At 33.4% G+C, this 20,718-nt stretch overlaps 1 protein-coding gene across 5 annotated transcripts; it reads left to right on the top strand.

Annotated features, from left to right (window-relative positions):
- Positions 1–11,255: 11,255 nt before the first annotated feature.
- LOC120077786 (uncharacterized) lies at positions 11,256–17,484 on the top strand. Of its 5 annotated transcripts, none has more exons than XM_039031811.2 (5): positions 11,256–14,609; positions 14,744–15,096; positions 15,375–16,083; positions 16,324–16,420; positions 16,852–17,484. In XM_039031811.2, the coding sequence occupies exon 1, from the start codon at positions 11,676–11,678 to the stop codon at positions 14,448–14,450; it is 2,775 nt and encodes a 924-aa protein (XP_038887739.1). In that variant the 5' UTR covers positions 11,256–11,675; the 3' UTR covers positions 14,451–14,609; positions 14,744–15,096; positions 15,375–16,083; positions 16,324–16,420; positions 16,852–17,484. The 5 variants fall into 5 exon arrangements, with proteins under 5 accessions (XP_038887739.1, XP_038887736.1, XP_038887738.1 ...); XM_039031808.2 differs by having other exon boundaries at positions 14,744–15,290; XM_039031810.2 differs by having other exon boundaries at positions 14,744–15,554; positions 15,968–16,083.
- The last annotated feature ends 3,234 nt before the right edge of the window (positions 17,485–20,718 follow it).

Genomic DNA, 20,718 nt, shown 5'->3' with positions numbered 1-20,718 from the left:
TGAGCCGTTGCAACGTTTGTCTATGAGCTGATTAGCTGCAACTAATTTCCTGAGAAGGTGAGTAGTGGAAAACATTAAAGCAAAGTAAGTTTGTTCCTAGAGATAGGCACAATCTTATGCTCGACGCAACCATGCATTATAAAGATATAGGCATGCGAATGGCCACCGAAAGGTGTGCGACGCGTTAGTGTGGCAAGCTGGGATTACTCGAGCGGCCTAACATAATGAACATTATAATGCGTTAACAATTACTGCATCTCTTCCAATTCTCATAGTTAAACTTCCATTGCTCAATATGTTTAGTTAGGAGTAGGAGTAGCGCATATTCCATTCACTTCTATATTTTTACTTTTATTCATCACCTCAAACGCATCATTTCACAAACATTATTGAGTTACAAGTCCCTGTGTTCGACTTCGGATCACCCCGAGAAACTTGCATTCTCGTTATACTTGGCGAGAAAGCAAGAAAACTTGTGACAGGAATGCATAGTCATCGCATACATGCTTAAACGCATATTGTATATTTTCTAGTCCAACGCATGACCATCGATGCATGGAGATCAAGCATAGCATAAGACACATATTTATTTTTTCTCTCCTTTTCCAACGCAACAACTATACACATATTATTCTAACTTTTCTAAGATTAAAAAAAAAAAAAAAAAAAAAAAAAAAAAAAAAAAAACTTCCAATTCTTTTTCATTCTCAAAACATACAAATTCTCTACAAAGTATCCATATACAGAACACAAAGTTTTGAATACAATTTTTTAAACACTCAAATAGAAGTGATTATTCCATTCAAAAATCCAACTTAAATATTAATTACCATAAAAATTTTTAAAAAAAAAAAACTGAAAGGATTAGTGCCATCAAATGAAACTATTGACATTGTTTTAGATATGGATGACACTTAAATGTCAATCTTAAAAAAAAAAAAAAAACCAAAATCTTACAATTTAAATCATAAAACAACTATTAGATAGTCTTTTTTGACCAATTTATGGAATATAGATTTACCTTTTTCTAAAATCGATGAAATAATTTTAGAAATATTGATGTCTATTTTTTCTATTATTATGTTTATCAGTGTACAAACTCTCTTTTCAAAAAAAAGAAAAAAAAAGAAAAAAAAAAGAAAGAAAGAAAGAAAGAAAGAAAATTTGAGCCATAATTTTAAATTCCATTATTTATTAGAATTATGTAATATTTAAAAAAAGCAAGGTATAGGTTGTTGAACTTTTGTTTAGTGAAACAATAATAATACGTCGTATGTAATATTTTTTAGATCTAAGAAAAAAAATGAAATAGAAGAAGAATAATTAAATCTAAAAGAACAACTATAGAAAGAAAATAAAAAAAGAGAAAGGAGGAGTTGAAAAAGAAAAGGGAAAATAAAACCCATACGAGATAGACGGAAAAATAAGAGAGAAGATGAAAGAAGAAGAGTAAATGTGAAAAGAGCATGAAAGAGAGAAATGACAAAGTAATTGAGGGAGTTGAGAGAGTAATGAAAACGCATGGGAAAATGGCTGAGAGTGAGAATGATAAAAGGGAAAATAAACGAGTGACTTTATCATGAACTTACTGAAGTTGTTTGTTTTTTGAATTGATAGGTTTGGGCGTGAGGTAGTTCCATCCCTTAACGGATAGATAGCGAATAGGATTTCAATTGATGCAATACCGCACATCATGCAATGGAGTTGAACGTATTCACCTAGAGTAAATGTGATTCATACACAGGTTTTTGGGTCTCAAGTGTTAAGTTGTACTTCATTAAGTTCTATATGATGGTATGGTTTTCAACGTTTTAAATTTGATGTTGTTGTTTACATCTAGGCTCATATAAATGGCCTTGTTCCGACCGATGAGGAGAAGGCCTACTTTGATTATATGCTAGATATTCCGACACCAGATGGGTATGTAGATTTGCAACCTCCTCCACGAAAGAATGTTATTCGTGGTCGTGTTGAGGATGAGGGTTGAGAACAAGTTGATGAATCTATGATGGATAGCCGTATTACAAATTCAGATAACACCATGGGGTGATCCACCTGTAGTACACCCTAAAGCCAAGATACTTCCACCAATGATGACCATAACTAGAATCAATATCTATAAGTTTCAAAAGTTTTTCCCCATGGACTGACAAAACTAATTTTCACATTGAAACTAATGTCCTATGCTCAGAAAACCATTCTTGGTGAAGGCTTCTAATATGATCGAACAGTGTAGTCACCGGAAGGAATAGAGCATCCTTCAATATTGCGTTGACACACTCTACAATATTTGTAGTCATCTGATCATACCTCATTCCCTCTTGGTATACCCAGGCCACCTTGACAACCCGACATCGGTAAGGTATTTTTTAACACCGTTGTAGGGAGCCAACTTGTTCCAATAGTATCGAAAGACGGGCTCCCGATATACCCTAGTTTCTAACATGAAGTTCAAACACACATTATCATTGTTGAACTTCGTTGTCAGATTCAGGCTCAAATGATGGATACACGGTGCATTGAATGCATCAGAAAAAACTGTAGCAATGGAGTTTACAATGTTTTTGTGTAGATCGGATACCAACACCAGCCCATTAACTACACCAACAATTGATTGCAATCTTCTCATGAACCACGTCCATGAATCATCATTTTCTTTATCCCCCAAACTGAAAGCAACAGGTATATTTGTTTATTAGCATCAATTGAAACCGCTATGAGCATAATACCCTTATAGTTCCCTTTCATGTGTGCAACATCAACAATAATAACTGGCCTGATGCAATTAGGAAAACCTCTGATTGTAGCCCCAAGTGCCATATAAACATATTTAAAATGCCCATCGGGATCAATCTCCAATTCATAGTGAGTTCCAGGATTGGCAATCTTCAACACTTCCCAATACTGTGGTAATAAATAGAATGACTCTCTAGGGGACCCTCTCATTAAGGACAATGTAGCTTCCTTGGCCCGCCAAGCCCTCTCGTAACTGATATCCTGTTAGGTTTTGTGTCATAAAACTCGTGATTTGTAAACAATAAATTTATTCTATTATCCATAAAAATGTTATTGAGGTTTTATTCAATAAATTTGTTATTGAATGTATGAATTGCTCATTTCATTTTAGAAAGAAGAATAAATCCAATAAACTAAAGATCCATGGCTATTATATGAATACATGAACTTTATATGGAGACATGAGAGTGGATCAAGTTTAGTAAATAGCCAAAATGGTCTATAGTATATGAACAAGATTGGGCACCTTATTCTAGTAACACTATCGGATGCGACCCACTCTGTAGTTGTTACAATTTTTTTTAAAGCGCTACAAACGAAGTGATCCTAATTCGCTCATGTATTGACATGAAAAGCGGGGGCGTTCTATGCAATGAGTTTGCATAAGATCGGACCAAGAAATAAGTCATTCTTACTTTATAATGTTGTTTACTGTTTAAGACTGATTATTTCAAAGCGATGGTCTAGGTAACTTGATCTTAATCCTGAGCTATGAACTCTTGTTTATTTAGGATTATCCTTAGATTTTCATGGGTGAGGGTTGGCTCAACAGCGTCGGCTCAATAAGCCTCCCATTTTAGGGGTAAGATCGAGTAGATAGCAGGGACATAGGATGCAAGATGGAATTCACCCTTACCCGCTTTTTAGGATAGTAAAGAGGTTGTTGTCTTAAGTGCTGACTCCAGGACTTGAACAAAGGATCCCACCCTCTCATTGGCCCAAGAGAGACTTGGTTTAGTGATTGGATCACAAACCAACTGTTCATTAGAGGATCAGTGGAACTTAAGGAGCAAGATGTAATCTCGAGGGTAAAGCAACTTTTGACCCAACCGTTATTACGAACAACCTATGAAGGGTTGATTTACTAATCATTATTATATCGAGTGGACATAATATATCTACAGTGACTGGATTTCAAATACTGGCTTTAGTGAAGTGACCCGGTAGTTAACGAATGGTGGTTAATTAGGTTAAATAGTTTAGCCGGTTAATTTCGGATCATTGGAGCCCATGATCTGTAGGTTTATGAGGTCCCCCTACTAGCTCATATCGAACTAAACCTTATAACAGTGTGGCGAATGAATTTGAAGGGTTCAAATTTGGTTTTTGGAGCAAAGCGTTAAGTCTATATGATATATTTAACCTTATGTTTAATTGTGAATTAAACATAAAGAGAGAGAAAATAGGAGATATTTAAACAAGATTTAAATATCAAGATTATGAATAGGGATTCATATGGATTGGGATTAGTGTTGGATTTAATATTAAATTAAATTAATTAAATATTTTAATTAATTATTTAATATAAAATTAATTTTAAAATTAATTATTAGAATTAATTTTGAAATTAAATGGAATGATCAAAATTGCATTATAAGTCAAATTTGTTAACTAGGTAAAAAAATGCAATGAAAGTCCAAATTGTTGACTTTGGACTTTGAGAGTCAAACTTCGACCTTTGACCAAGTTAGTGGAAAGATTTAACAATTGTGAGTGAGAAATGCCAACTTTTGCATTGCTAAGTGTTGTCTTCAATTTGAAGATACTTGCCCACTAATCCCACTTTAAGTTAGTAGATTTTTTAATGTCAAATTCTCATCAAACTCAGAGTTATATGTTTTGCATGAAATTGTCTTTGAAAGGAAGAGTTTAATGAATTTAATACTTTTGACCAAAGTGAAAATTTGTGAGATTATTTGATAATCTCATAATTATTTTCTCTCAAATACTTAGATTTTTCCTCTTCTAGTTAGTCACTCACTGGATCCCACCATCCCGTTCTAAGGCCGAAGAATAGTCAGAAAGACTCTCGTGGTGGTCTATGAACCGTTTGTGAGGTGATTTGAGCTATTTTGGAGAAGATTCAAGTCTACAAAGGTTGTATTTCTTCTATCATTTTTACTTGTTTTCATTACATGCTTATTCTTTGAAATTAACCTAACTAGATACTTTAGATTCATTATTTCTTCCGCTGCACACGTATTCGTTCCATCATATTCACCCCATACTCCTTGTGAAAGTCTTGAATAATTTCATTTGGTTTATAACCACGACTAACATCCTGGTACTTAGACTTAATCAGTTTAGTTATAACCCAACTCTTAGTTTGTTTATGATCTCATTTTCTTAACATCTTTTGGCATGTGTGGGTGCTAACATATTTACTAATTTTGAACATTTCAGAATCTTTCATTCTAATGACCCTTATCTTCCATTGAAAATTCGAATCTACGCATCTTAAAATATATAACTTCTTAGTAGATTTATCGACACGATACTGGAAGTTCTTCCTAATGGCAAAGACAGACAGTTTCTTAGCCCAATCTTTTTGCTTAAAAACATGTTACCAACCTAGACATCTTCTATAATAGACTCGACTAAGACGACTATGGTGCTCGCCATTAATTTTTCGATACGCTTCCTCTTGTTACATCGGACACGGTGTTCACCACTTTCTACTGGATATGCACAATGCTCACTATCGGTTGTCGAGTTACTATCACCAAAAGGTCCTCTGTCAACCCTTGACTCTACATCCATCATTGACTCTACCACATGATCAACATTAACAACCGCCTCGGACATATCTATATTCGCCACATTAACGTCCACATCATAATCCACTGATATGTTCATTTCAAACACAGTCATCATTAACAACATCCTCAAATCGGTCACATATTCCATATTCAACAACCTACCCATATCGTCTCCCAAATCTAACAGACACACATTATTATTTAATACACTTAATGATCACATCTCATTGGAAACCATATTATATTCAGAAATAAACTCAAGTTCAGATGCGAATGTTGGAATATTTTGAACTGGATATGACGGTATCGTACTCCTAGGTCTATGGACTACTACTGGTAGCTTCAATACTAAAAGAGCCACTTGAGACATATCATCACCAGTTAAGAATTCTTGATTACTGATCCCAAATGCAGATACATTCGGCCTAACATTGTACAAACACCTTATAACCAATTCAAACTCAACATAATTTATCCCATTAATTCTATATATTTCCTATAAAAACTCACTATACTTTATTCTGATGTCAACAATCAACCTTTTCAACTGACCTCCTATGTATTCTTTCTCATCCTCCTTCCATTCACCCCCAAAATAAACAAATATAGGAGGCATCCCTGAAAAAAATCATATACAGGTTCAACAAACTTAATAAATTCAGTCAAAATATCGGGAATATTGCATAATTTCGGTGCAACTATATAAATATCTCTCCCGAGATTTCAATCCTTATGCTAAATCTTGGTAGAATTATACTCAATTTCGGCCGAGATTATTAAATTTTCACCGAGAATGTAGCATGCAAATAACAACTACAACTTTACAAAAGACAATACCGCTACATTTACCTTGTTTTTCTTGAATGTATGCAAAAAGATGAGACCTGAGGGTTTTGAGGACGACCAAACACTAGGAAAAATTTTGAATCACGTCTAGGAAACTTGTTGAGCAAGCCAACCATCTCTTTCCCGACAAATGGGTTATTATAATAATTATGTTATTTTTATATTACTGAGCGCATATTCATAAAATTCATTTCCTATCAATTGAATTTGATATTCAAAAGTTAAAATAATTAACACAATCTTCGGTCCGATCTTGCTTGAGAAGGCCCGAGAAAAACCAATTCTACAAGATTTTAGAAAAAGTGATATTTTTTTAATGTGAAAATTAAAGGGGTTTATTTTGGATAATTTTCTAAAGTTTAATGACTAAATTTGTAATTTTGAAAGTTTAAGGACAAATTGATCAAAAGAGGCAAAATGAGCACGCGGGGGACTTTTTCATTCCCCCGTTCCTTGTGGTGCTCTATCTTGATAGGAAAGATGGAAATTCATAGACACAAATTTGAAGCAATAGAGACATGCAATATAGTTTAGAGACTCATCAAATATGTTAACGTAACTTTTAAAAAAAAAAAAAAAAAAAAAAAAAAAAAAAATCAATTCTAATAAGTTTAATTAGATAGAATTGAAATTACAGATTTTAATTTTTCTTGAAAAAGTAATTATATATACATAAAAAAATCTCTTCCTTTCTAGATTAATAAACAAACACAATTCGTTTTTATCGACTTAGAAGTTAAAAATTCAAATCTCTAAACATTGTTTGAAGATTTTGTTTTTAGTTTTTTTTTTTAGCACATGATAGGATTCGAACTACAAACATCTAGTCCATAATACATCTATATGTGAGTTAAGTTATGCTCGCTTTGATAGTCAAAACTTGGACGGTAAAAATTTCACTCCTTAGGAATTAGGCCTAAAGTTTCTAAACACCAAGCAGCATTCATGTGACGAGTTATAAATTAAGAGTTTTTTTTTTCTTTTTTTTTTTTTGAATGGATGACCTATTCTCAGTCCTTAAGGGCCCGTTTGATAACGTTCCCGTTTCTTTCTTGTTTTCAGTTTCTTTTTCAGTTTCTTCTTTTTTAAGAACTAGAGACAAAAATAGTTATAGAAATATGTTTGGTAACTATTTCTATTTCTTGGTTCTTGTCTCTTGAAAAAAAAAACAGAAATAGAAACTTGTTTAATAATCATTTCTTGTATTTTTTTCCTAATATTTTCCCTTATTTTATAGTTTAAATATAATTTAAATATGTAAAATAAAAAAATATAGCATGCATTAAATTATAAAACATTTATATTATCAAATACACATAAGTGTCGATGCAAAATTAATAACTATAATACAAATTTTCTATCATTTATATGTTGCTATAATTTGATTTGCAATTGTTGGGTTGTATGTCCTAAAACTCGCACTTTGTAAAGTTAAACATTTTCTATTATCAATAAAAATGTTATTCAACATTTATTCAATAACGTTGTTATTGAATTGGGACAGTTGCAAATATAGACATTAAACTCAAAACATTAACAGATATAACATAATGTAAAAAAAATTACAAATATGGCCAAATTTAAATAGTCTATTAGTGATATACCATATTATTGGTAACAGTACCATATCACTGGTAAGGGTCTATCAACGATAGAAGTCTGATAGACTTGTCTATATTTGTAATTTTTTTAAATGATGTTACATACTTGGTTATTATTCCTAAAAATGCTACTAATTGCAATTACCATATTGAATTTGTAAATTGCAATTATAAAAACTAAATCCAATAAACTAAGATATGAGTACTTGAACTTTATGTAGAGACATAAAAATGGATCAAGTTCGAGTAAATAGCCAAAACGGTCTATAGTATACGAATAAGGTTGGATGCCTTATTCTGGTAACACTATAGGATACGGCCCACTCTGTGGTTATTACAATTTATTGTAAAGTGCTACAAACGAAGTGATTCTGATTTGTTCATGTATTGACATAAGGAGTGGGGGCATCCTATGTAATGAGTATGCGTAAGATCGGACCAAGAAATAAGTCACTCTTACTTTATAACGTTGTTTACTAGTTAAGACTGACTATTTCACATAGATGACTTAGGTAACTCGATCTTAATCCTAAGCTAACTATGAACTCTTGTTTATTTAGGATTATCCCTATATTTGCATAGGTGAGGGTTTGCTCAACAGCGCCGGCTCAATAAACCTCCAATTTCAAGGGTAAGACCGGGTAGATAATTGGGGACATAGGGTGCAAGATGAAATTCATGCCTACCCGATTTAGGGATAGGAAGAAGATTGTTCTCTTATGTGCTGAATCTAGGTCTTGAACATGGGCCCCACCCTCTCATTGGCCCAAGAGGGATCTAGTTTAGTGATTGAATCACAAACCAATTATTTATTAAAGGGTCAGTGAAACTTAAGGATCAAGATATAATTTCAGGGGTAAAACAACATTCGATCCAGCCGTTATTACAAACAACTTGTGAAGGGTGGACTTACTGATTATGGTTAAATTAAGTGGACACGATTATATCTACATTAAGGAGAGTGCAACTATCGAGCTATAATGGTATGACTCAGTAGTTAATGAATATCGATTAATTCTATAGAGTTTTAGTCAATTAATCTCATATCATTGGAGCTCACGATCTGTAGGTCCATAAGGTCCCTCTACTAGCTTCTAAAACATGAACACATTGGATTTGTAAATTGAGTGAATTTGGAATGATTTCAATTTGAAATATTCAAAATTGAATTTCAATTTGAAATGTTCCAATTGAATTTGAATAGTTCAAATTAAAATTAGGATTTGTATAATTATATTCGATATAATTAATTAACGTTTAATTTATCAAAATTAAACGAAATTGGAGAGTTTATAATATTTAACTATTGATTTAAACATTAATAAGGTAAATAGAATTCATGTTGAAAATTAGGTGGATGATTAATTTAATATTTGATATTAAATTATTATTTAATTAATTAAAATCAAATTAATTTTCAATTTTAATTCAATTTGAGAAATTGAATTTTTTGAAATTTTAAATTTAATTAATTTTGAATTAATTGAGATTAAAATTCAAATTGAAATCAAGTTTCTTAGTGGAAACATCTAACCTCACTTGAAAAAAGAGCGGATTGTTTCTAATTAGAACACCTAGGCCATTAAACTTGAACTTGGATGTGGCATCGACTCTTCTCATCAGTGCTTGCATGAAGATAGGGGATAAAAACTCTTTGATTTTCTCAGATTTGGGTGTTGGCTGGAAATCTGTTTCTCCACAAGAGTTCTTCTTCCTACCAAAACCCACTCCACTCTTTTCACAAATTCACTTCATTTTTTAGTTCCACCACTCAAATTCAAGGTTGAGAATAGTAGAGAATATCTCTTGGTGTTTCATTAAGAACTTGAAGCTGAGAATTCGTGAAAAGCAACTTGGATTGGAGGAATTCTTCAAAGGTATGTTGGTTTTGAGACCCTCTTCTATAAAATATGTTTTGCATGTTTTTATAACTCAAATTAAATGTAATTAGAGGGTTTATTGATTTTATTTGGTTACGTTGCATGATTATTCATCCCATTAGCAATATTATTTCTCATTCAATTTATTTGTCGTAAATAATATTGATTTAAATCCAACTCAATTATATTATTATGTAAATGTCGTGATTGTAAAATGTTAAAATGAACATAATGAATGTCTTAGTAAACAAAAAACAATAAATTTAAATTTAAAATAATATATAAACACACATATTGCAAATTTAAAATTCAAAATTCAAAAAATATTTAAATATACCTATTGAAAATTTGTAATTTAAAAATTAAAATAATATATAAATCTAAATATTGAAAAATTCAAAATTCAAAATCAAATTAAATATTATATATAAAAAAACTAATAAAGAAAAAATAAATGTAAAAGTAAAAAAGAAATGTAAAAGAAATATTGTCAAATCAATATAAAAAAGAACGAAATATATAAAATAAAAAAAATGAAATGAATTGGTCTTCCCAAGAAATTGATCTCAAGGCAAGTCCATTGATAGGACTAACACGCCTCAGTGCCAATCAGCCAAAGAAAGTTAATATTAGTTTTTCAAATTTGAGCTTTTTTTTTTTTTAAATATTTCTCAAATTTTAGAAATAAGAAGTAAAAATAATTGTCAAACAAATCAGTTTCTTAAAAAATAAAAATAGAAAAAAATGATTAGAACGTTATCAAATGGACTCTAAATGATTAATGACGGACTCTACCAAATAAATGACCCCATCTCCGCCTCCGTCCTCGCCATTTGAAGGCGAGGACGGGACAGGGATTCCTTGTCGGAGAATGGGGTCTCCATGGGCCCAGTTTTTCACGGGGATTCCCCTACTAGTTTCTCGCGGGAATCCCTTACCATATTCAATCTAGGACTTTTTTTTTTTTAGTTTTTTAAGTTTGGACTACTTCTTGTGCTTAGAGTTAGAAATTGACTATTTATTATTGGGTTTCAATTCAACACTATACATTATAAATATATATAAATAAATTATTTTATATATTATAAATATATATTTATGAAAATATAAATATATCAAATCAGGCTCGGGGTCGGAGACGGGGCGGGGATACCGTCTCCAGACGGGGCCCCATAAATGCCCCATAATTTTTTTCCAGTTTGATCCTATCCCCTGTCAAACTAGGATTCTCTATCTCGATTGGGGAAGATCCCTGAGAATTTTACCAACTCTAATTTTACTTATCATAATTATACTATTATCTTCTAAATAATATCACATTAAAGATGACAATGTTTATTATCGTCCAAATGTAATGAATATATCAATTATGATCGGAGTCATCCTTCCATACTGCATAAAAATAGTAATGCACCGGATCTAAGCGATCATCCCTACAAAGAGAAGAAAAAAAAATTAAACCCTTTTTCTTTAGAGAGAAAAAATCAAACCCTTGTTTTTTGGTATGAAATTTGACATATTTTTCCTTTTAGATTAAACAGGATTTTATCGAGGAGAACTTCGAAACTTCAGCAGATTGGCGGCTGCGGCTCTTTTCAATTTGCCTTTTCTTCTTCCCCTGTTTGGAGGTTGGAGGTTGGAGCTAGACTAGAGCTATGGTTCCCCAATGACCACGTTGCCCAGCTCGCCGATCTCTCACGCCACAATCCCCCATCTCTATTTGCTCAATCCCGCAACACCATCTCCCAGATCTTTGACTCCTTCAGAAACTTCATCACTGCCTACAATCCGAAATGTTAAAACCCCACAAAACCCCACCTCGTATGTGCTTCCATATCCTCTTTTCTCTTCTGGGTTCTCGCCAATCCTTCAATTTCTCATCGGAGCCGCACCCTTCTTCACCCCTTTCACTTTCATCCACCACGGACCCTTTCCCTGAATTAGTCTCTAAAATCTCTAACATTCTTTCCGGTCCCAACTGGGAACGGAATTTAAAGCTTTGCCATTTGACCGCCAAACTCAAACCCCATCACGTAGTGAAGATCCTCGAAACGCACAAGAACACGGATTCAGTCTTGCGCTTCTTCTACTGGGTTTCGAGGAGGAATTTTTTCAAACACGATATGAGTTGCTTTATTTCGATGCTGAATAGGCTAGTCCGGGATCGTCTTCTTGCACCTGCAGACCATGTAAGAATTCTAATGATTAAATCATGTAGGAATGAGGGAGAGGTTAAGAGGGTAATTCAGTTTTTGAGTGAGATTAATACCAAATATGGTTTTGGGTATACTTTGTATAGTTTTAATACTCTTTTGATTCAGTTGGGCAAGTTTGAGATGGTCGGTTTAGCTCGAGATGTGTACATTGAGATGCTTAACAGCGGGATCAAACCCAGTTTATTGACATTTAATACAATGATTAATATTTTATGCAAGAAAGGAAAGGTGCAAGAGGCAGAGTTGATTATGAGTGAAATTTTTCATTATGATGCCTGTCCAGATGCTTTTACATATACATCTTTGATTCTTGGGCATTGTAGAAATCAAAATTTAGATTTAGCTTTTGAGATGTTTGATCGAATGGTGAAAGACGGGTGTGATCCGAATTCGGTGACTTATACAACCCTTATCAATGGACTATGTAGCGAAGGGAGGTTAGAAGAAGCCATGGATTTGCTTGAAGAAATGGTTGAGAAAGGGATTGAACCAACAGTATACACATACACCATTCCAATAGTTTCATTATGTGACGCCGGTCGTTCTAGTGTGGCAGTAGAGCTTCTAGGAAAAATGAAAAAGAGCAGATGTGCTCCAAATGTTCAAACATTTACAGCACTAATCAGTGGTTTATCACGAGATGGGAAATTTCAGGTTGCAATTGGTCTATATCACAAGATGTTGGCTGATGGATTGGTTCCAACAACTGTCACATATAATGCCCTGATTAATCAATTGTGTGTGGAGGGAAGATTTGAAACTGCTATTACCATCTTCCGATGGATGGTGAGTCATGACAGTTTGCCAAATACACAAACATATAATGAAATAATTAAAGGCTTTTGCTCAATGGCTGACATTCAGAAGGCAATGGTTCTCTTTGACAAAATGCTCAAGGCTGGTCCTTCCCCAAATGTGATAACTTACAATACACTTATTCATGGATATTGCAAACAGGGGTATATGAACAATGCAATGAGATTGTTAGAAATGATGAAGGGCAATGGATTTAAGCCAGATGTTTGGACCTATACTGAACTTATTTCAGGGTTTTCTAAAAGGGGAAAATTGGATCAAGCATCTTCTCTTTTCAATGAAATGTTGGAACATGGTGTTTCTCCAAATCAAGTTACATATACAGCTATGATTGATGGATATTTCACTTTGGAAAAAGTGGATGATGCTTTGGCATTGTTTGGGAAGATGGTGGAAAGTGGAAATCTTCCAAGTAGTGAAACCTACAATGTGATGATAAGTGGTTTCTCTAAAATCAATCGCATTTCTGAAGCAGAGAATTTCTGTTGTAAAATGGTGAAGCAAGGCTTGGTTCCAAATGTCATTACCTACACATCCTTTATTGATGGGCTGTGTAGGAACGGGAGGACAGATCTTGCATTCAAGATTTTTCATGAAATGGAGAAAAGAAATTATTTTCCAAATCTATATACTTATAGTTCCCTAATTTATGGTTTATGTCAAGAAGGTCGGGCTGAGGATGCAGAAAGGTTACTTGATGAAATGGAGAAGAAAGGAGTAACCCCTGATGAGATAACTTTTACTTCTCTTATGGATGGTCTTGTTGCACTTGGCAGAATTGAGCATGCATTTCTCCTTTGCAGGCAAATGATTGATGTTGGCTGCAGACCCAATTATCGAACCTTTGGCGTATTGCTGAAGGGATTGCAAAAGGGAATCCAGTCGCTTACGGAAAAAGTTGACGCCCAACATGAAATCATGCATACTTGTAGTTCTGATGAGAAATGTATCAGCACACATACAATGTACAATCTCCTGGCTAGATTGTCTTCCTATGGATGTGAGCCTAACGTCGATACCTATACCACTTTAGTGAGAGGCTTGTGTGGTGAGGGCAGATGCTACGAGGCAGATCAGCTGGTCGTGAGCATGAAAGAGAGAGGTTTGCAACCTAGTGAAGAACTTTATCATGCTCTATTGGTTGGCCAATGTAAGAACTTGGAAGTGGAATCTGCTCTTAAAATCTTTGACTCTATGGTTACAATAGGTTTTCAGCCTAACTTATCAGCTTACAAGGCTCTGATATGTGCACTTTGTAAAGCAAATTTCAGACAGGAAGCTGAATGTAATTTTCAGATTATGCTTGAGAAGCATTGGAGTAGTGATGAGGTTGTCTGGACAGTGTTACTTGATGGATTACTCAAGGAAGGGGAAACTGATCTAAGTTTGAAGCTTCTTCATGTCATGGAATCTAGAAATTGCGCTCCCAATTTCCAGACATATCTTATGTTGGCCAGAGAACTATCTGCACTAGGTAGCTCAATTGAAATCCCTCAAGTCTCTAAACAGTTGGAAATTGAAAAAGATAAACAATGACTCAAGGTGCACTTATTTGAACAAGAAAAATGTTCTCAAGCTTCCGATATAATAGTGGACCATGGTCTAATGGTTTCCAATATGTCAACAAATTTGCCTGATGGAATTTTCCATCATAAACAGCAGCAATAATTTTTCTTGCTGTTATTTAATAACATGGTAAGCAAAAATATTCATGACAACCAATTACCAATTTGTGTTCATTGTGTGTGTGTGTGTTTTTGTTCTTATGGCTTTGCTTCAAGTTCAATTTTATTCCTCTTTCTGAAACATCTTTTGTTTTATTGTTGCAGAAGCAAATTGTTGATGTTCTTAGAGATGATATTGCTCTACAAGAAGCTTCTAATTCCTCCAGTTGCTGTTTATTTGACAAGATATTAACCATAATTCATACCAAGCTTCTTTTGCTCGTAGACATGTATCAATTTGTTTTTAAGGCCTTTCAAGGGGGGGTCTTAATGGTAAGGGTTTTGGATGTTTGAGGGAAGTTCCCAAAAGATTATGGGTTGACGGCTTAAGGTAAAAAGACAGCTTGATGGGTTCAATCCTCTGGGTAGAAAGAAAGTTCGATGGATGAAATTCTTTTTGATATCTTTTAGAGCTAGTTTTGGACGGTGCACAGGAAGTCTTCCCGTGGAGTAGTGGGGTGGGTCCTGATGCCTTGTGTATTTTTTGAAAAACAAATTCTTTTTAGCATTGAAATTCCGAGAATCTCTATGTGCTCAATTTTAAGGGCATTTTATGATTCCGTTGAAGATGTTGCTTCAGTGTAATGTTCACTTGTGGGTAGTCGTGTTCCTTATAAAGGGAAACTCATTCTCTAGAATGTCCTTTTTTCCAGTTATGTTGTATCTTATCTTTTGATTTTCTACTGGGAATTGATAAATAATGTGTATTGAATATTCGTGCATCTCAATTTTGCAGGGTAAAAGTAACAGTTTCCGCAGCAGAGTTCTCTATGTTCTTGATAACTAACCAGTAATCACTAAAGCAGGAATATCTGCCTATACGTAATATTGATGCTGCTACACCCCACGATTTGTTGATTCACTTTATTCTTTGCATTGCTGAAGGTAGTACCAACAGAATGCTTCCGTGGAGCAGGTCTCTTCCTTCCCTGTCAATAATAAGAGTCATAATTAGCCACAGGATTACTAACTGAAGCATAATGTCAGTTTGTAGTCTAAAGAGTTGAGTATTTTCCGGGTGCCTCAATTTTTGGCACTTCCTGAATAATGTTCAATGAGAAAGAACCATGAATAAATGTATGTTCGGCATACAAATTTTCCAGGTCTATATCTGACCCGAGTATAATTCATTAATCGATATATCATTTTAAACTCTACAATTCTCTCGAATGTGCACTGTCTATAACCATACTTCTGAAACTTTTCTACGCCTCCCAAAAATTGATAACTTTGTTCGATGGAAACAGTTGAGGCTGATAATGTGCAGTTGGCATGGAGAAACTAAATGGTCTGTTTGAACCATTTACAATTGTTTTAACCCCATTACAGATTTAACTGATTTAGACCCAGAAGAAAGAAGAATCCAAGTTGATTGCCATCGTTCAATGGACTCGAGAGGCAATTTTGAGCTTTTGGGCTGAAGGAAGTGATAGTTCCCTTGGCAGGTAGGCTTTCCTGCAAATATTGATTTGGGTTTGACAATAAGGACCTGTTTAGCTAATGGGTAATCTTCCTAGTTCCTGCTTAAAAAAAAATTATAAATCATTAGAAAAGAGAAGAAAGAGAATAATGCTCTGAAACAGGTATTATTGTCCTTCTCTCTCTTTCATGCATTATGTTGGGGGGCCCTGATTAAAGTCATCTTTAATGCAAAATATTCCTCCTAAACCTTGTCTTCTCTGCAGATTCTCGCTTCCCCTGGCCCTCTTTACAACCCTATTCAAAAGCCATGAAAAAATAAATCTTTGTTGTGAAAGGAATTGCAAGCGTCCTAAAACACAGGTAAATGCTGCATCTTCTTCTAACCCAAGGCTGTTCTAAATGACAAAAAAAATGACACAAACCATTACCTAACCTTTTATTCCTCAAGCTTCCTTCCAAACACTACCATCCATTTTTGGTTTGGACTTGTTGCATACATTTGCTTTCCATCAAGTCCTTTTCCCTAAAATATTCACCAACTCAACCCTCTCTAGACCAGCCTTTAAACTCTTGCTGTTTGGATTTTCTTGCAAGGTAGCTGATTCTCCTCTGTATCACATCACTAATTATCAATCAGAAAAGACTCCATTCCCCTATTCTAATGATAAGAGCAAAACATTCTAATCCTAATATCCTATAAGTACACATTCTCCAAAACTGTAGACTTCACACTATAAGCAGTTGCAGCTTAAACTCGACCATTGTCACCGACCCTTGAAAGTGTTCTGCAGATGGGTAGGCACAGTAGTGAACCCACCATGGTTGGTACCTCCATAGCTCTATTACAAGAAAGGTTCAGACAGTTGCAGAAAGACAAGCAAAGGAGAGAGAAGAAGAAGCTTCTTAACCTACTATCCGAATCAAATATGGTTGATACCTCGATAATGCATTTAGAAACCAACGGCTCATCAACCTCAAGAGATTTGGACTCTAATTCCCTCTCCCTTGGCCTGAACTTGCAGAATGCAGGTAAGCAAGCTGATATTCATGAAGCCAGATTGATACCTGGTGACGCCAAGTTCTGGCCCGGAAACTCAGTCAGGACAAGTGCTTTAAGAAGTTTCGATAGTCCAGATGTCGATACCACTCTTCATCTATAGATAATTTCTTCACTTAGTATTTTCTGTTAGTTTATTTGCTTGGTTCTCTCCCTACATAAGAATGAAAAGTGTGTGTTGAGCTGATATCTATTGTGATCAATATGTATTCTATTGATGGTGCTCTGGACATTTTGTAAGTTGTAGTCTTTTTCCTTGGTTAGCTTAGCTCTAGGAATGTGCCTAATGAGAAAGGGAGGGAAGGAAAGTGATGGAAAATAACTCTGAAATCAGATGGTCGCTTTTACCAGTTTGATTGTGGTTAAATCTCTCTCTCTCTCTCTCTCTCTGTGTTTCTTTCTTTCTTTTCATGAAGTTCATTCTTCTTTCTCTGTATGAAAGCTTGTTTGTGAGAGAGAGAATAGTACTTCTATGGATTCTATCTAACTTTATTCTCTTGGCATTTTTATTTGAAAACTCAACTATTTATGCATATGATTTCAATTTTGAAGTGTCAGAGTAATGTATTTATCACCTTGAGACTATTTATACAGTACAAGTGAGAAGGATGTTTATGAAAATGGCAATCCAGTTTCTACTCCAGTTGGTGTTGGAAATACTTAGCCCTTAGGGGCCCCATCGTTATTTTATTTTATTCCATTTTTAAAATTTTGGTTTTCCATTTTTCATAAGTGAACTTATTTGTTTAATAGTCTACTTTTTAAGTTTTAAATAATTGCTTTTGTTTTTATTATTAAACTGCAAGTGTTTTTTAAGAAAAGTTGTATCAAATTTGTAAGTAAATAAACTCTCTCATTTAGCACACTTTAGATTTGCCTTCTCCAATTATACAGTCTTGCTGGCTACCACATTGGCAATCTTGTGGACTGATTTTATTAGAGTGTTTCTAGAGATTAAGTAGTAATTCTTTAAGTGATATTTCAAGTCTTTTAAGGTTCGAGAAATGATATTATTCATCTTTACGTTCATTTTTCTTTGTTAGTGATACACATTGATGTTTGATTGTATAACTTAAAAGAAGTATTGTGGTATGTTTATATGGTTAATTTTAACACGATTCCATAGACTTTTTGGTCCATAACATACACGGATGTCAATTGAGTTGAATTTCTTTTGACAATTTTCATACGATTTTTAAATGTTCGATAAATGATCCAAAAGTTTGCAATCAATAGTGCTTTCAATTATCAATTTAAACCATTTCTTAAACTCTAGAGGCCATATAAAATTTCTAGAAATCAATTTTGAAAAACTTTCCCTAATTATATAAGAAAAATGTACTCTCTTCAAATTTATATCAAATTACTCATTAGAAATCTTTAATTGTTGTGTTCTACCACATGTTTTGTCTTAAGTTAAATTACAAGTTCCACAATATAATATACACAAAATTTCAATTTATATCTTTTGATCTTAAAATTTTCAATTTAATCCCTACTGTTTAAGATGTTGGAATTTAGGCTCTTGAGCTCAGTTTTAATTTAGTCGATAAGATTTGAAAATTTTCAATCTGATCCACATGGTTTTATATGAAGAAATTCATATATTGTTACAATCATTACTATAATTGATAATATGTTTTACATTGTCTTCTAGTTGGCTAATTGTTTTAGTTTACTGCAAACCTAAGCTTCAACTCGTTTAGACATTTACCTCAAAACTCAAATGTTAACTCACAAAAAGAGGGGGGAAAATAGTTGACCATGAGAGAATAGAGTCAAAGTAGAAGAAAATGTCAGATTTTAGATGGGTAAAATACAATTTATGGACATACTTGCAAACTTTAACCAACTCATTAGGACAAATTTAGAACTAAACCAAAACCATAAAGTTTTAAAACCACAATTATAATTCAATTCGAATAAAATTTTTGCTAATGTGATATAAAATCAAGGTCATAGATTTGATTTTCCCACTTCAAATCCACGCACATGCACACATACACACACACGTGCTCACACACACACACGCGCACACAATGTGGTACTTGCCACATAAATTTCGACACACACACCATGACATGCAAAAGAGAAAACTTGTACACCAATGTGGTACTTGCCACACAGATTTCAATGTTTAAGTAAAAAAATTAGGGAACTGAGTGTAGGATTCAAGTTAATTTATATTGAGTGTGATGGAGTTTGCATGTAATCAATGGAAGAAATCATGATCATTAAGCGCTCTAATTCATCAATTTTAGCATCAAAATAAGTATGTTCATAAAATGAAAAAATTGTTTCATAAATTACCTTTGGAGACTTCAAAAATTCTTCAAATTGAGCTTGAATCTCCTTAGCAAAACGTTATAGACCACCACTTGATCTTCTCTACTATTCTCTAGGATCTTAGATTGGATCGTGAGATCCAAAATGAATAAAAATTTAGGGAATTTTTCAGAGTAGAAAACTGAGTTTGGTAATTTTTTTGTGAAGAACCTTTCCTCTTCCCTAATTTAGCAAAACTCAACTGCATCTCCTCAAATCTCAACACCAAAGTTGAGTTTTTGTTCCACTTCAGTCATGCAATCACATTGCACTTCAAGTTGACACCTCAAATGCATAAAAGCAAGTGGAATTTTAGTGGGATAAATTCACTAAGTGGATTTTCTTACCATTTAAAATTAAATTCAAAATTCAATTTATGAATTTTGAAAACTTAATTTCAAAATTATATATATATATATATATATATGTATTAAGTCATTAATTAATATAATATATAATTTTATTAATTTTAAATAAAATTAATTCTTAACCATTAATTAAACTATTTAATTAATCAAAATTAATTTAATATCCAATATTAAATTAATCAAACACCAATTCCAAATACATAATCTTTATTTACATATTTAATATTTAAATCGAATTTAAATATTATCCAATTCTCCAATTTCGTTTAATACGATAATTAAACATGTAATTATATCATATATAATTACTAATTTCCTTAATTCGAATTTTTACACTTCAAGTTTACTCATCACGCTATTCTAAAGTTTAATCCGTTTGAGAGCTAGTAGGGGACCTAATTGAAAGAACCTTGTTAGGGTTCTTGAACGGAAGATATGGATCATCCCAATTTTTACTGAATAAAAAAATTTACAGAGAACATAACAAAAATATGCATTTAACAAATAATACAACATGATTTTAACAATTTACAATAAAAAATAAAACGGGTTCAGAACCCTTACCTTTGAAGAATTCAATCTTCACGTTAAATTCTCTTAAAAAAAAGGGCACCACCACAATGGTTACCACGGTATTCTTAGAGATGAGAACATAGGAGGAGTGTGCTTTGGCTATTGTGGATTTTGAGAGAGAAGGGATTTTCTTAGTAAAGAGGAGGAGGAAGGATTGAGTTTTTCACAAAACGTTATTGTGTTTTTCTCTCAGGAAGAAGAAGACTAAAGCCTCTTTCACCACTCTTGCACATTGTAGAGAGAAAAAGGGGAGAGTTACAACTTCCTCCCTAAAACTGTTTTTTTTTAATAAAAATAAAATTAATAGAATTACTTTTAATAATAAACTTTTATAT

Source organism: Benincasa hispida, chromosome 5, assembly GCF_027475165.1.
Source record: "Benincasa hispida cultivar pf3 chromosome 5, pf3_genome.v1.1, whole genome shotgun sequence".
Classification (NCBI taxonomy): Eukaryota; Viridiplantae; Streptophyta; class Magnoliopsida; order Cucurbitales; family Cucurbitaceae; genus Benincasa; species Benincasa hispida.
The sequence above is the reverse complement of the archived record's forward strand: the minus strand, read 5'-3'. Positions and strand labels throughout refer to the sequence as shown.